We start from the raw sequence: 13,519 nt of genomic DNA, 5'->3' as shown, positions 1-13,519 counted from the left end.
AGACCGATATATATGATCAAGTCATGTATAACCCCAACTCGAGTAGATGTCTCCCATATGCTATCGCTGGTGCATCTGCATCTATCGATTGCCTCACGATCCCCAGCTCTACTGCATCCATCTCCGGTACTATGAGGGAATCCTCATCGAAATCTAAGAGGCCCACCTGTCTATATCTAGTATGTGCATTGAAGTCACCAAGGAGGGGAGTGTCCCCGTGTCTAGAGAACTCTGTGATGTCATCATGAATAGTCTCATATGGGCTGTGCCCGTCAGTGTGGTGAACTCTCGCGCACTAAGATGATGTGTTTGGGGGAAAGTAACACACTGCAATGAAGGCCATCCGTGTGTCTGGTAATTGAACACGAATCCACATGTGCCGTGCATGCTCCTCCCTTCGTATCACAGAGAGGAGTGGCCTCAGATGTGATTTGAAGAGAACAGCCACACCTCTGGATCTCCATACCCCACTATCCCTCCTCGGCTTCCTCCTATGGGCAGACTCCCATGTGTATCCTTTCACTGTGGGTAGCCCTCTCTCTGGGCTCTCATGTGTCTCGGTGTAGAAGATCACATCTCTATTATTGTACGTCTCCAAGAACCCCCCTAGGTCGGCGGACCAGAGGGTGCCATTACAATTCCACACTGCCATCCTCAATTTGTTTTGCATACTTGTCCCATTGTTCAGACACCGTCATATCCTATCCCCTTCTCCTGCATTTTGTACTTCTTTTTTTACCCTCTCTCAAATGATCACCTTGCCATCTCTGTAAACTACCCATTTCCCCTCTTGTCTTGCAGCCACCACCCGCACCATTCCTTCCCTTCTATGCTCCTGCTGTAGGAGTGTGAGATCTTCATCTAGAAAGATCTTGGTCCCCTTCAATGTTGCCCATGTACTCATCAGGGTGGATCTATCTGTGGCTGTTCGTAACTTTACAACCAAAGGCCTCGTCGGTGCATCTGCTTTGCCCACTCTCTAGGCTGATTCACAAGTAAGGTTTACTCCCATCTTGTCAAAAAGGGTTTTGGCATCTGACATGGGGCTATCACCTACTGTTAGACCTCTGACCAGCACATTCAAAGTCTTGCTGCCCCATCGTTTTTCTTCTTCAAGTGTTTCAGAAATGAGCTCCCTTTTCTTTGGTGTTGTGTCTTTCTTTAGTACATCTTTCCATGCAAGCATATCTGCTTTCCCTTTCGTGGTTTGCTGTATGAACTCAGCATGTTTCCCTTGTACCATTGTTTGCAAAGCTGCCATTTCCTTTTTGAGTTGTTCATTCTCTGATTACAGCACATCAATGATCTTGCATCCTTCCTCTGACTTCCCCTTTGCATTTTTGAGCTGTTGCATTTGTTATTTAATGGTGTTCAGCTCCTCATTTAAAGGTGGCTGAAACTCCCCTTCCTCCCAATGTGCACTTGCCTTCAATTTGTCATTCTCATCTTGAAGGGCAGCAACATGGGCTTCCAATGTCTCAATTTGAGAGGTCAAATTACTGGTTTTTTCACCTAGAACACGAGTCATGTCCTGCAGCATTTTACCTTTTTCACATGTCCATTTGGTTTGCATCTCCTCTTGCCATTTCTTCATTTCATCTTGCATTTGGGCTCGGAGGTTTGAGAGCCCATCTTCTCTAGTCTCTCTCAGCTTCTTGCGTAGGCATTCAATTTCAGTGTCTTGCATCTTACATATTTCCTTGAGTGTTGATATGCAAGCTGCCTTGGCACTCGGGTCTTCTATTTTCTCCGCCTTCGTCCAAATGAGGCTAAACTTCCGGTCCTTCTCACCCCTTGTTTTCGGTCTGGTGAGCTCTCTCTTGTCACCATATTGGCAGCCTTTCTTGATCCTTTCTTGAGTGGTTTGATAGTCTTCTTGAGAGTTTTTTTTTTGCAGGTGTAGATTCGGTGCAGATTGCAAGGGCTGAGGAGGGAGTGGGGGGGTAAGCAGGCCTTAAGTTCTTGAGGGGGCTGGCCACCAAGGTAAACCTTGATGTCTAGCAGCCCAAGGCTACTTCACAAGCAGCGTGCAGCTGCTAGGAGCCACGGGGCTCCCTATGACGCTGGCTTGTGCAGCTGAGCAGCCCGTGGGGCTGCTTGGAAGCCTCGGGACTCACCCAGGTACCCCTGGTACCCCGGCGGCAGGTGCCTCAGTCCCACGACAGAGGAGAGGGGCTGATAAGTTCCCGTGGCAGCCTGGAGGGCTCCTGTGACGATTTGGAGGGGCAGGCACGGCCTGGATGGCTCCTGCGACAGCAATCAGCAAGCAAGCGTGGTGGGGGGGAGCAAAGAGCAGCAAGCGTGGCGGGGACGTGAGCAGAGAGCAGCCAAGTGTGAAGGCTCACGGCGGGCAGGGTGGAGCCAAGTGGAGCTGGGAGCATGGCAGGGAGCAGCCGGAGCAGCGTGGAGAGAAGCAAGGCGTGGAGGAGCAGCATGGTGGGGTGGAGCGTGGCATGGAGGAGTAGCAACATGGCGGGGGGAGGGCAGGGAGCAGCATGGCGGAGAGAGAGAGAGGCGGATGGAGGACAGCAGCAAGGGGGAGCAGTTAGAGGTGAAGGGAAGGAGCTCAGGTAGGGGCAGAGTATTACTTATATCATCTGCAAATTGTTAGAAATGGTAAGCTCCAACCTCATCTCTTGGATATTGATGCACAAACACTGTGACACGTTCTCTCTTTGCCTTTCCCAAGTCCACAGCAGGCAGGACTTGACAATCGTCTCCACAAACATGACAATGTGAAACTTGTTACCTGTGATGCTAAAAAGTGCAAGCAATGAGGAGCTCAACATCTAATAGGGTTAGAGACAAGAAATGAACGTGACAAGGGACAAAGAATATCCATCCATCCACTATGTGCCAAGCTAGAAGCAGCCACTGCTAACCCATGGCAGAGATGATCCTCAGACAACATGCTCCATGTCCCTCCCTTTGCATGTGCAATTTCAAATGAATATTCAAACTGTGCTTCAGTCACATTTAATGCTCTCATATGTGTTAGTTTGGTTTGACTTGGGGGTTTTGATGGACAGATATCTATTTCCCTTTAAGTATGACCACTCACATATATGGCAGGCCAAAGAGACATTGTATGCCCACCTTCTGCATTCTTTTTCAGATTATGGACATAGGTGTAACTGGTGTAGGTGGTTGCCAACTCCTGTCCACAGTGAACACAAGCAGTTACTATCTGTCTTAATGGAAAGCCTATCCCTTATATAGAGACAATTGTTTTTCCTTATCTGCTCCAGTCCAATGTTTTAAGTGTTTGTTTTTGTAGGAAACACTGACAGCCCATGGTCTATTCTTGCAGATCAATTGAAGAAATCAAAGTGGTTGCTTCTGAAGCTGTTCTTGAACGGGATAAATGCAAGTCTTGTGTAAGTTACCTTGTTTCAACATCATTACATTTCTGCCTATGTCTGTCTTTTGCTTTGCTTTTCTATTATATGAGATTTTACATTTTCTTGACGAGCACAAACACAAGCTTATCAATAGACTGCCCAATTTTCAACCATTGTAGAAGAAGAAGAACATTTGAAGACATTTCTTGAGTGAATTTCCAGTCCCTTTAGTGACAGAGTTTGCATATAAGCATTGAGAATGCATGAGTCTCTTGGAGTTACATGTTCTCATGATGTCAAGACATGTATTGATTGTCATGACAAGAGAAATCACTATTTTGTGATTAATAGGCATTAGAACATTATTACAATGATGCGTCAATTTGATGGTGCAATATGTTTTTGTATTTATGGTGGACACTGACCGATATCGTTGCGGCAGTGAATCATCTAAGTAGATAAGTCCTGTCAAGCTAGAGCCACTGCGTCAAACAACCAGATTTGGACAAGTAACATTTATTTTATTAATAATGATGTGCACCCACGTGTCTAGGCCCTAGGGGCAATAGGAAAGTGAAGGGTGCATTAAGATGCATTGAATGGATCATAGGCTAGGGGTAGGTCTAAATGGGAAGATGGAACTTGAGTGATCTCAAGGGACATTGGGGTGCCTAAATATCTGAACACATGCTACACAAAATCTTATAAACTTGCTCAATTGGGACACTGCATACTGAATATCTGGCTGCGTATTGCACATGTAAATGAGGCATCCTACAGCTTGGCTGTAAATAATGTCATCAAACGGTTCACTGGCATCGTGAATAGATCACTTAAGCCTTGACTCCGCAAGAGTGGAAATGGGCTTGCAATTTTGAAATCTGAATCATTCCAGATTTTTCCAATATATTTGGACTGCAATAACCCAATGCTCCTCATCTTGCACAAATTGGGTTTCCCCAATAATAATAAAGCAGCCCCAAATCGGATATTAAAGGTTTGCTGTAGCTCAGCCTTGAAATCTACAATTTTTATAGGATTTGTACTAGTGAGCAGCATGTCATTGACATAAAGAACAATAATGAGAAAATCCCTCCCTTCTTTCCTAACATAGAGGGTGCTCTTATGTGGACTATTCTACATACCTTGGCTGGTCAAAAAGGCATCAATCTTGGCATACCAAGCTCTAGGAGCTTGTTTCAAGCCCTAAAGGCTTTCTTCAACTTGCATACCTTGTCCTCCATGCCAAACACTACAAAACCAATGGGCTGAGTAGCATAAAATTCTTCTTGAAGATCCCTATTGAAGAACATTGTTTTTTTTTTTTAAAATGTTGTTTTTATGTCTAGCTCATGGATATTCCATTTATGAAATGCAGCCAATGCAACCACACAACTCATGGTGGTCATACAGGAAGTAAAGGTCTCATCATAATCTATGCCTTTCTTTTGAGTAAAGGCCTTGCAACGAGATGAGATTTGTACATGTCTATGGAATCATTTTAACTTACATTTCAGCTTGTACACCCACGCAGCTTTCTAACCTCATCAATATTGAAGATTTGCTCAAACAAACCTTAAATTAGTAGTGACATGTTCTTGCATAGAGTCCCCCTCATTCATATGCACCCCATCAAGTAACTTTCTTTCTTCCAACTCCCTCCCCTCTGCTGCCTCCCCTCTTCTCTCCCTCCCCTCTCTTGCTGCCTCCCCATCCCGCCCTCCACCTTCATCCTAGTCTTCTTTATCCAATGACAGACGGATCTTAATTTTGTTTAAGTCGGCCTTCCATCTTTAATTGGTGAATGGCTACCCATGCTGCCAATCCTCCTCCACTTCCATTGACCGCAAACACTTGTAATTTTTATAATGATGAGCTACTGCAGCTTTAGAAGGATGTGGAGTTTGAGAGCTCCACCACACTCTTCACATGCATCCATGGGTCCCACCCCTCCAAGACTCAACCTAGGGACTAAACGCTTGTTGCTTGCCTTCAAACCTCACTCACCACCTTTGTTTGTTGGGGCGAGGTTTCTTTCAAGTGGTTTTTTATTCTCCTAAAGTCGCAGGTACAATGCTTGAGGCTAGCCCCTTGGCACTTGGTTCTAAGAAGATTTTTCTCACACCTTTCTCACTAGGCTTCAAACTAGTGGAGGACAGACGGGTCACTTCACCCTTTATCAGGTTTCTCTGTATGCCTCAAGTCTACCAGAGGCTCCTCTCCATGATCAGAGCCTCCTTTGGTTTGGTCACAAAGATCTTTCCTCTCCCTCGTTTACTGTCTTTCGCAAAGCAGAGGCTATCATGTTTGATGGATCATGATCGTCTAGCATCCAGATGGCTCTATTTTTTGGTAGAGAGTTGAGGAAGTGGGTAGGCAGGACCAATGTTAGATCAGCAGAATGTTTGGATGCTTTTTAAGAGATTGCCAAGGGAAAAGAAAATGCCCAAGAAGCCTTCTGGATATACAAAGGCTGAAATCTATGCAAACGAAAAACATTGTTGCAGGTTTGCCTAAATTCAGAGTTGAGGGAATGCAAAAGGTATGTGAAGCATGCCAAATGGGTAAGCAGGCCAGACATGCATTTCCCAAAAATGCTAAGGTAAGCAGAAGACCTTTGGAAGTGATCCCATCTCGACACAACATTCCTTCGACACCTCCTACACATCAAGCACATCTTGCACGTGTTGCCTCTCATTGGGTTGCAATTAGAGTTGGCATTCCTCCACCATTTGCAAATCAAGAGGCCCCTTCTCTTATTCCTGACCCTCTACCTCACTCTGTTTCGGTTGTGGTTAGAGGTGGAGCTCCTTCAGCTCCTCTCATAGACTAAGAGTCCCCCTCCCCCCCTCTCTAGATCCTACCCCTCCTTTAGAGCAACCACCTTTCCCTTCAACACTGCAGCTAACTCATCTTGATCGAGGGAAGGATGTAGCCCATGGCTCTACACTATTTTTATAGGCACACATCTTACGAAATCTAATGCCGTTTTTGGTTCATAGTAACTCTTTATTCCCTCAGGTTGATTGTGAAGAGGCAAAGTTTATGCCCTCCACCTTTGTTGATACTGTTCTTTCGTATCCTAGTCCACTTCCAAGGGTCTTTTCCCTGTGGACTTTCCTCGCCTCCACTACTCCAAGAGATCTACTTCGCAAGAGGGAGGTGTTTCCACCACCAGTTCGGGTAAGGTTTTCCAGTCTACTCCCTCTGGTCTCGTTGAGGATTGTTAGCTAGAATATTCAGGGCCTTGGCGATGTTCCTCATCACAGCCGAAGCCATCTAATTTGTAATCAGCTTCATCCAACTGTTACTAGGAGTCTTATTCACATTCTCTTTATTTAGAACAACAGTTGGATGGTAAAGATTGTGCAAATCAGGTAAATTACTTTCCAATCACACTTTTTAATCTCCTTCCTCAGGCACTGGGAGGAACTTGCATTTCTGTTTTAGATTCATTTCTCCCTCTCATGGTTGACATGGCATTATCACACCCTCTAGAGTAGAGTGGATTCTACTTCTTCTTGGTGGATGTAAGGTAACCTTTACGTCCCCAATAATAGAGAAGAACGTGCCCTTTTCTGGAAGGAAATTTTTTCATGAGCCCCAATTGCAAATTCATGGATTATTGGAGGTGACTTCAACATGGCAAAGGTGCCCTCGAACAAAAAAGGGGGAAGGGAAGGTGGCATCCACTCTCTTGAGAGAGCAACTTGGGTTTCTAGTCCAGCGGCGGCAAAGATCCTTGGACAGACGATGCTTTTCACACTTCCTCATTCAGTCCTATTTTTGTGGTCAAATAGGAGACTTCAGATGCCCATCCATGCGTGGATTGACATAATTTATGTTGATGATTGGGCACTACATAGAAGTGGCTTTGTTTGCATTTCTCCAGCGGTTTCCACCTCGGATCACTTTCATGTGGTTTGATGGTTTCTAAGCCTTGCTTGAAAGCCTGTTCTGTCACAGCATTAGATTCTGAATGCTTTGTATGCAGAGGAGACCCTTATAGAGGCAATGTTTGAAAGATCATAGTGGTAGGGAGAGAAACAAGCTAACACTAGGAATGGAAAGGAAAGATAACAAGCATAATGGAATGAAATGGAAAGAAAATGAAAGCAATGGACAAGTACTCACATGATACCAAAGAGCTTGATGTTGACTGATGTAATAGACAATAGACAAGTACAACACTATATAGTGTGACACTAAACTCTAGAAAGCCATAGTGTATATGGGATAACTCCCAATATGACACGTGGCATGTCTAGGACTCACTAGACTATAAAACACACCTCGAACACACATTTTAGACTCGCTTTGGCTTCATATTCCAACACCCCCCCCTGAAGGCAAGGTGAGAGACTACTAGAATGGAACCAAGAACAGAACATGACAATGACAGTCATCAAACTGTGCACGCCATGTAACTCAGAGGCTAAAATCTGAGTGTGTTCAGAGGTTGGTTGATCCAAGCACTCTCATGACTTGAGACTCAACATGCCCAGAGGCTCACGTTATAGCATGGCTACATGACCAGCTCATAGGTCTAGGAATACACCACCATCCTGGAACTCAGCCAGGCCTGGTAACGAGACCTATCAAAGCCAATACATATGGCTCGATTTTTTCACTTTGCTGCTGCTCCTCCCTGTGAAGCCCTGCTGCCCCCTCCGTCAGCCCCTCCCTCACCCTCCTCCTCGCTAGCCCCCCCCTCTCCCTCCCCCCCCTCGCTGCCCTCTCCCTCCCTCCCCCCTAGCTGCCCCCTCCCCTTGCTGCCCTTTCCCTCCCTCCCCTCGCTGCCCTCTCCCTTCCCCCCCCTTGCTGCCCTCTCCCTTCCCCCCCCTTGCTGCCCTCTCCCTTGCTGCCCTCTCCCTCCCTTGCTGCCCTCTCCCTCCTTTTCTGCTCTTCTTCTCTCTCCTTCCCTCTCTTGCTCTCCTTCCTGCGCCCGTGTTCCAAGCTGTCCTAGGTAGCAGTTTCACGGATGGAGATTTTTCAGTGTTTGAATCGGCCCTTTCACTTTGATTGGCGAATGGATCCCCACTCAGCCAATCTTCTTCCACTTCCACCGGGCGCGAGAACCGTCATTTTTTCAAAAGACGAGTTGCAGCAGCTCAAGAAAGATGTGGAACTAGAAGGCTCCACATCACTTTTCGCCCGCATCTTTGGGTCACACCCTTCCAGATCACAAGCCAGAGACTGGATGCTGGCGGCATTACCAGGAGATCTTGCCCCACACCTCACGGATATTCGACTTTTGGGACGTGGATTCTTCCAAGTGGTTTTCGACTCCCACGAGTCCACTGCCCTTGTTCTCAAAGCTAATCCTCTAGCTTTGGGTTCGAGGAGGATCTTTCTTTTACCCTACACCTTGGGCTTTGATCCGGTCGAGGAGGACTGTCAGGTTACATCACTGTTCATTAGATTTCTTGGTCTTCCTCAGGTCTACCATCGACTTCTTGCCACTATCGGAGCCACATTCGGAGTGGTCACTGAGATCCCCCCCCCTTCCTGGCATGCCTTCTTCCTCGGCAGAGGAGTGCAGACGGGGTGCCTCGTGTTAGGGTCATTGTCTCTGACCCTAACATCTCAGATGACCGCATCATGCTTCAACGTCCAGATGGCTCTCTCTTTTGACAGAGAGTCGAGATTGCAGGTAGACAGGACCAGTGCAGGATTTGCAGGACCCTTGGGCACTTTGCTAGAGACTGCCCAAGGAAGAGAAAAAGACCCAAGAGGTCTTCTGGTGCAGCTCCTTCACGTACTACCCCGACTACACCTCCCCAGCGCCCTGTACCACGCACTTCAGGACAACCATGAGCAGCAGGGCGCCCTGCTCCGCGCACCCCAGGACCACCAGGGGCAATAGGGTACCCAAAGCCTGCAGCACACCCAGTACCACGATGGAGAGCGATCAAAGCGGCTCCCTTATTTCAGAAGGATACTTTTGATCCGGTTCATACAAACGCCATCCACACTCCAGAGGTGGATGTTACTGCAGCCCCAGACACTACAGTTCCACATCAGGAGGGGCCTTTAGATGAACCAGCCCCTGTCACTTTGGTTTCTGATCACGAGGGGCTACCGATACTTCTTCCCCACAAACTGTTCGTGCCATAGTTAGGACCACTGAGGGAGTGTATGCACAAATGAGGACTCCAGGTTCCTCTTCAGCCCAGCCACAGGCCTCCTCAGACCCCAGCTCCAGTTCTGTTAATAGAGGCGTTGCAGGTCCTTCTCCTTCATCTTCCACGAGTGCAGGTCTTCTTCGCACTCCTCGGCCAAACTTGCTTCTCAAGAACTCTTTTTCAGCACTGGCAGATTCGGCGACTTTCATGCATGAGGAGGAGTTTGTACCCTCCACCTTAGGGGTCCCGGTCATTGGGATTCCTTTTGATAGGGCCTCCCCCTCAGCAGGTGTGGGGATCCTTTCACCTGTTGAGTTTCCTGCCCTCAGCAAGAGTGTTTCGGCCCAGGGGAAGCTGGTCTCCTCTACGGGGAAGCTGGTCTCCTCTACTAGGTCGAGTAAGCCTTTCCATCCAACATTCTCCTGTCGATGAGGATAGTCAGCTGGAACATACAGGGCCTAGGTGGAGTTCCACACCATCGTCGTAGGCAGCTAATCCGGAATCAGCTTCATCCAGGTGTCACTGGTGGTGCTATTGATATCCTCTTTATCTAGGAACACAAGTTGGATGCCAGTGATTGCTCTAAGTCTGGCAAACTGCTTTTAGGACATACCTTCTAGTCGCCTGCTATGGGCACAAGGGGAGGTACTTGCATTTCGGTCTCTCCTTCTATTCTCCCCTTGGTTGCTGGTCATGGTATTATCTCCCCCGCTAGAGCTCAATGGATCATTATTTTGATTGGAGGGCGTAAGATTGGTCTTCTCAATCTTTATGCCCCCAACAACAAAGGGGAGCGGGTCTTCTTTTGGAAGGAGCTACTCTCTTGGGCCCCCATTGCAGATTCTTGGATCATTGGTGGCGATTTCAACATGGTTGAGTTGCCATCAGACAAAAAGGGAGGTAGACAGGGTGGAATTCATTCTTTGGAGAGGGCAGCCTGGGATGCCTTTCTCTTTCAGTACAGTGGCAGGGACACCTAGTTTGATGATGCCTTTCTTGTTATGCCACAGTCACTCCTGTACTCTTGGTCGAATAGGAGAGTACACATGCCCATCTATGCACGTATTGACAGATTTTATATAGACGATTGGGCACTTGACAGAGGTGGATCTGTATGCATTTCTACCGGGGTTTCCACTCAGATCATTTTCCAGTGGTGTTGCAGGTTCTTGAGCCTCATCGGAGAGGACGTTCTGCTAGTGTCAGGATTCCAGATGCTTTTTATGTAGAGGAGAGCCTCACGGAGGATATTTTACACATTTGGGTTTCTCACATACAGGGTGGAGTTGCTTGCCCATCTCAGGTAGCCACAGCCTTATCCATAATTAGTGACTAAAATCATACAGTCGTTGATTCCAGGAGACGTGAGATTGGTATACGCCAGCAGTTAGCATCCCTTCAGAGGGAAGAGCAGAAGAGGCCCACAGATGCTTGGATTTAGGAGCGCCTTGCTGCAGCAAGGGTTCATATACAGACATTGTTGGATCAGAGAGCAGAGTATGCCTTTCATGCACGAGAATCCTTTTGGATTCAGATGGGTGGCAGGGTCAACGAACACTTTTTCTCTACTCATGGGCCCAAACATAGTACAGATAGTGTCTCGTAGCTTGTTGACTCAGACGGGGTGTTACAGTCAGATCCTGATGCCGTCATGCGTGTAGCTTCAGATTTTTTTTGCATCCCTTCTTACTGCAGATCCGGGCACACAAGCCATAAATGATGCCGGAGAGGTTATTTGGCAGTGTATTCCAGTATTGGTGAAGGATGAGATGTTTGTTTCTCTTGATGCACCTTTCACCAATGTAGAATTCAGGACTGCATTACTTGCCCTTCACAAGGGCAAGTGCCCAGGCTCGGATGTTACCCCTTCTTTTTTTATTACTTTTTGGGAGCAGATTGGTGATCACATTACATCAGCCCTGCAGGGCGTGTGGGACTCTGGTGAGATGCCTGACTCACTTACAGATGGTCTCATTCATCTCATCCCAAAGGGGGGTAATAGGAATCTAGTGTCACAATGGAGACCCATCACTCTATTGGGCACTTTTACAAGATTCTAGCGAAAGCGATCAGTATGCGGCTGCAGGTTTTTCTTCCAGATTTGATTCATGGCACACAGGCATGACAGAAGTATCTTCGATAATATTTTTTCATTTTGCGAGGCCAAAGAATGGGCCATCCAAAGCCGCCAGAGGTTGGCCATTCTACTCTTGGACTTTGAGAAAGCTTACGATAGAGTAGAATGGGATTTTTCATAGGGTACTCTATCTCGCTTTGGTTTTTCAGATGCATGGATTAGAGGAGTATTCTCTCTCTACAGATCAGCCCATAGCCAGGTGCTTATTGGGGGGGTAAGAGGGGACAGATTTCAGATCTCTAGATCAGTCCGCCTTTCCCCTTTTCTTTTTCTGTTTGTGGCGGAAGCTATGAGTGTCTATCTCAAGCTGATATCTATAGGCTGAGGCTTCCTCTCTGCCGGGAAGAAGAGCTCCTGGATAGTGAGTTGGCAGATGACACGGCTGTTTTTTTGGATGCCTCCCCCAAGACACTCACTTCCTCCCGGACATTCTTGGATTTATTTTGCATGGCTACAGGTGTGCACATTAATTGGCATAAATCCAATGGTGTTTGGATTTGCGATGAAGACACCCGGGATTGGGGTAATGATATTGGTTTCACTTGGGTAAAGAGGGGTGTCTCCGCAAGATATTTGGGCTGCCAGGTTGGGGTGGGCATCTCTCCTTCACAACAGTTTGCTCCGGTGTTGGAGAGCATCAGAAGAAAGCTCCTTTTCTGGAGCTCAGCCAAACTTGACTTGGCATTTAGAGTGGTGGTAGTTAACCAGGTTCTTCTAGCCACAGCATGGTTTGTATGCTCTTGTTGGTGCCACTTTTGGGATTGTATCACTCAGCTCAAGAGGCCCGTACGAAACTTTTAATGGAGTGGTCAGATGGCACAACTGATGTTACAGCCAGGGTGGCTTGGGAGACCTTGATTCTTCCTACAAGAGAAGGGAGTTTGAATATCATAGACCCAGATCTACAGTGCAGAGCCTTACTTTGCAAGGTCGTTGTGAGAGGACTTATGCCAGGGCAAGAGCCTTGGAAGGACTTTTCATCAGATGCATACAGTCTCACACACCCACTTTAGGAGATGATTGGATACACAATACCAGATGGATTTTGACCACAGCCCACCTCAGATCTCCTTCTTCCCCTCTTATGGTTGCTATCCTGAAAGCATGGGCCATCTTCAGGAATACTCTTCGCAGGATTCCCCGTCCACCCGTGAAGAGATTGAAAGGCAGCCTATCATGTGGAACGACAGTATTTTGGATGAGCATGGCAGACCACTTGGAGCTTCTCTTTACATACAGTGGCACAGATGGGAGAGGGGCCCTGCATCTACTGTGGGAGCATGGAAAGCCTTCAGGAGGCTAGACCGACAGGCCTAGGTAGGTTCATAATCTTAGAGGGAGTGCAAGGAGAGTTCAATAGATTGATGCAGCCTTGCCCTTGGATTGGGTGGTCACAGATGACATGCCTATTACTTGTTCCCTGGATGGGGCTTTTTCCAGATTGGGCATTCCTTTGCAGGTGATTGCTTTACGTAACACACATGAGGATGCCCTAGTCTTTGATGTTTCTTTGGGGGGTAGGCTATCCAAGTCCACAGATGATATATTGTTGGAGGTACGATTTCAGCCAGTCAGGATAGTGGGCTTCATGGAGCATGGCTCTCTTTCACAGTGGTACTTGGATCCTGACCCGCTACTCATTGCCCTGGGCTCATGGAGGCTATGGCTCTATGGAGGTGTCATAATGCAATTCAGAATCTCTAAGGCACTAGCTCTCGTACGCCACAAGATGTCCTTGCTTACACACCTAAACTTTCACCACAGGCATCAACTTCGACCATAATAGGTTGTTGAAGTGGCCATCTTCAAAGCGGAACCATTGGTCATGGCCGTTTGAAACTCTTGATAAGCTTTTTCTCTTTGCTTATCCATTGGAAAAGACGTTCTTTTTTGTGAAATTATGGAGAGGAGTTGCG

The 13,519-nt window shown here is 47.2% G+C and overlaps 1 protein-coding gene across 3 annotated transcripts in view; it reads left to right on the top strand.

Moving 5' to 3' along the window:
- LOC147894080 (uncharacterized) overlaps nucleotides 1–13,519 on the top strand; it is a 233,448-nt gene that overhangs the window by 148,455 nt on the left and 71,474 nt on the right. For all 3 annotated transcript variants that reach the window (XR_015542123.1, XM_087385003.1, XM_087385002.1), the window contains exon 13: nucleotides 3,311–3,377. Coding sequence is in view for 2 of the 3 variants with exons in the window: in XM_087385003.1 (XP_087241129.1) it covers nucleotides 3,311–3,377 (67 nt within the window). In the remaining variant the exon portion in view is untranslated. The remainder of the gene's footprint in view (nucleotides 1–3,310; nucleotides 3,378–13,519) is intronic.

The sequence above is a fragment of the Dipteris shenzhenensis genome, chromosome 14 (assembly GCF_047967505.1).
Source record: "Dipteris shenzhenensis isolate YYH24624 ecotype China chromosome 14, Dip_SZ_1.0, whole genome shotgun sequence".
Taxonomy (NCBI): Eukaryota; Viridiplantae; Streptophyta; class Polypodiopsida; order Gleicheniales; family Dipteridaceae; genus Dipteris; species Dipteris shenzhenensis.
The sequence above is the reverse complement of the archived record's forward strand: the minus strand, read 5'-3'. Positions and strand labels throughout refer to the sequence as shown.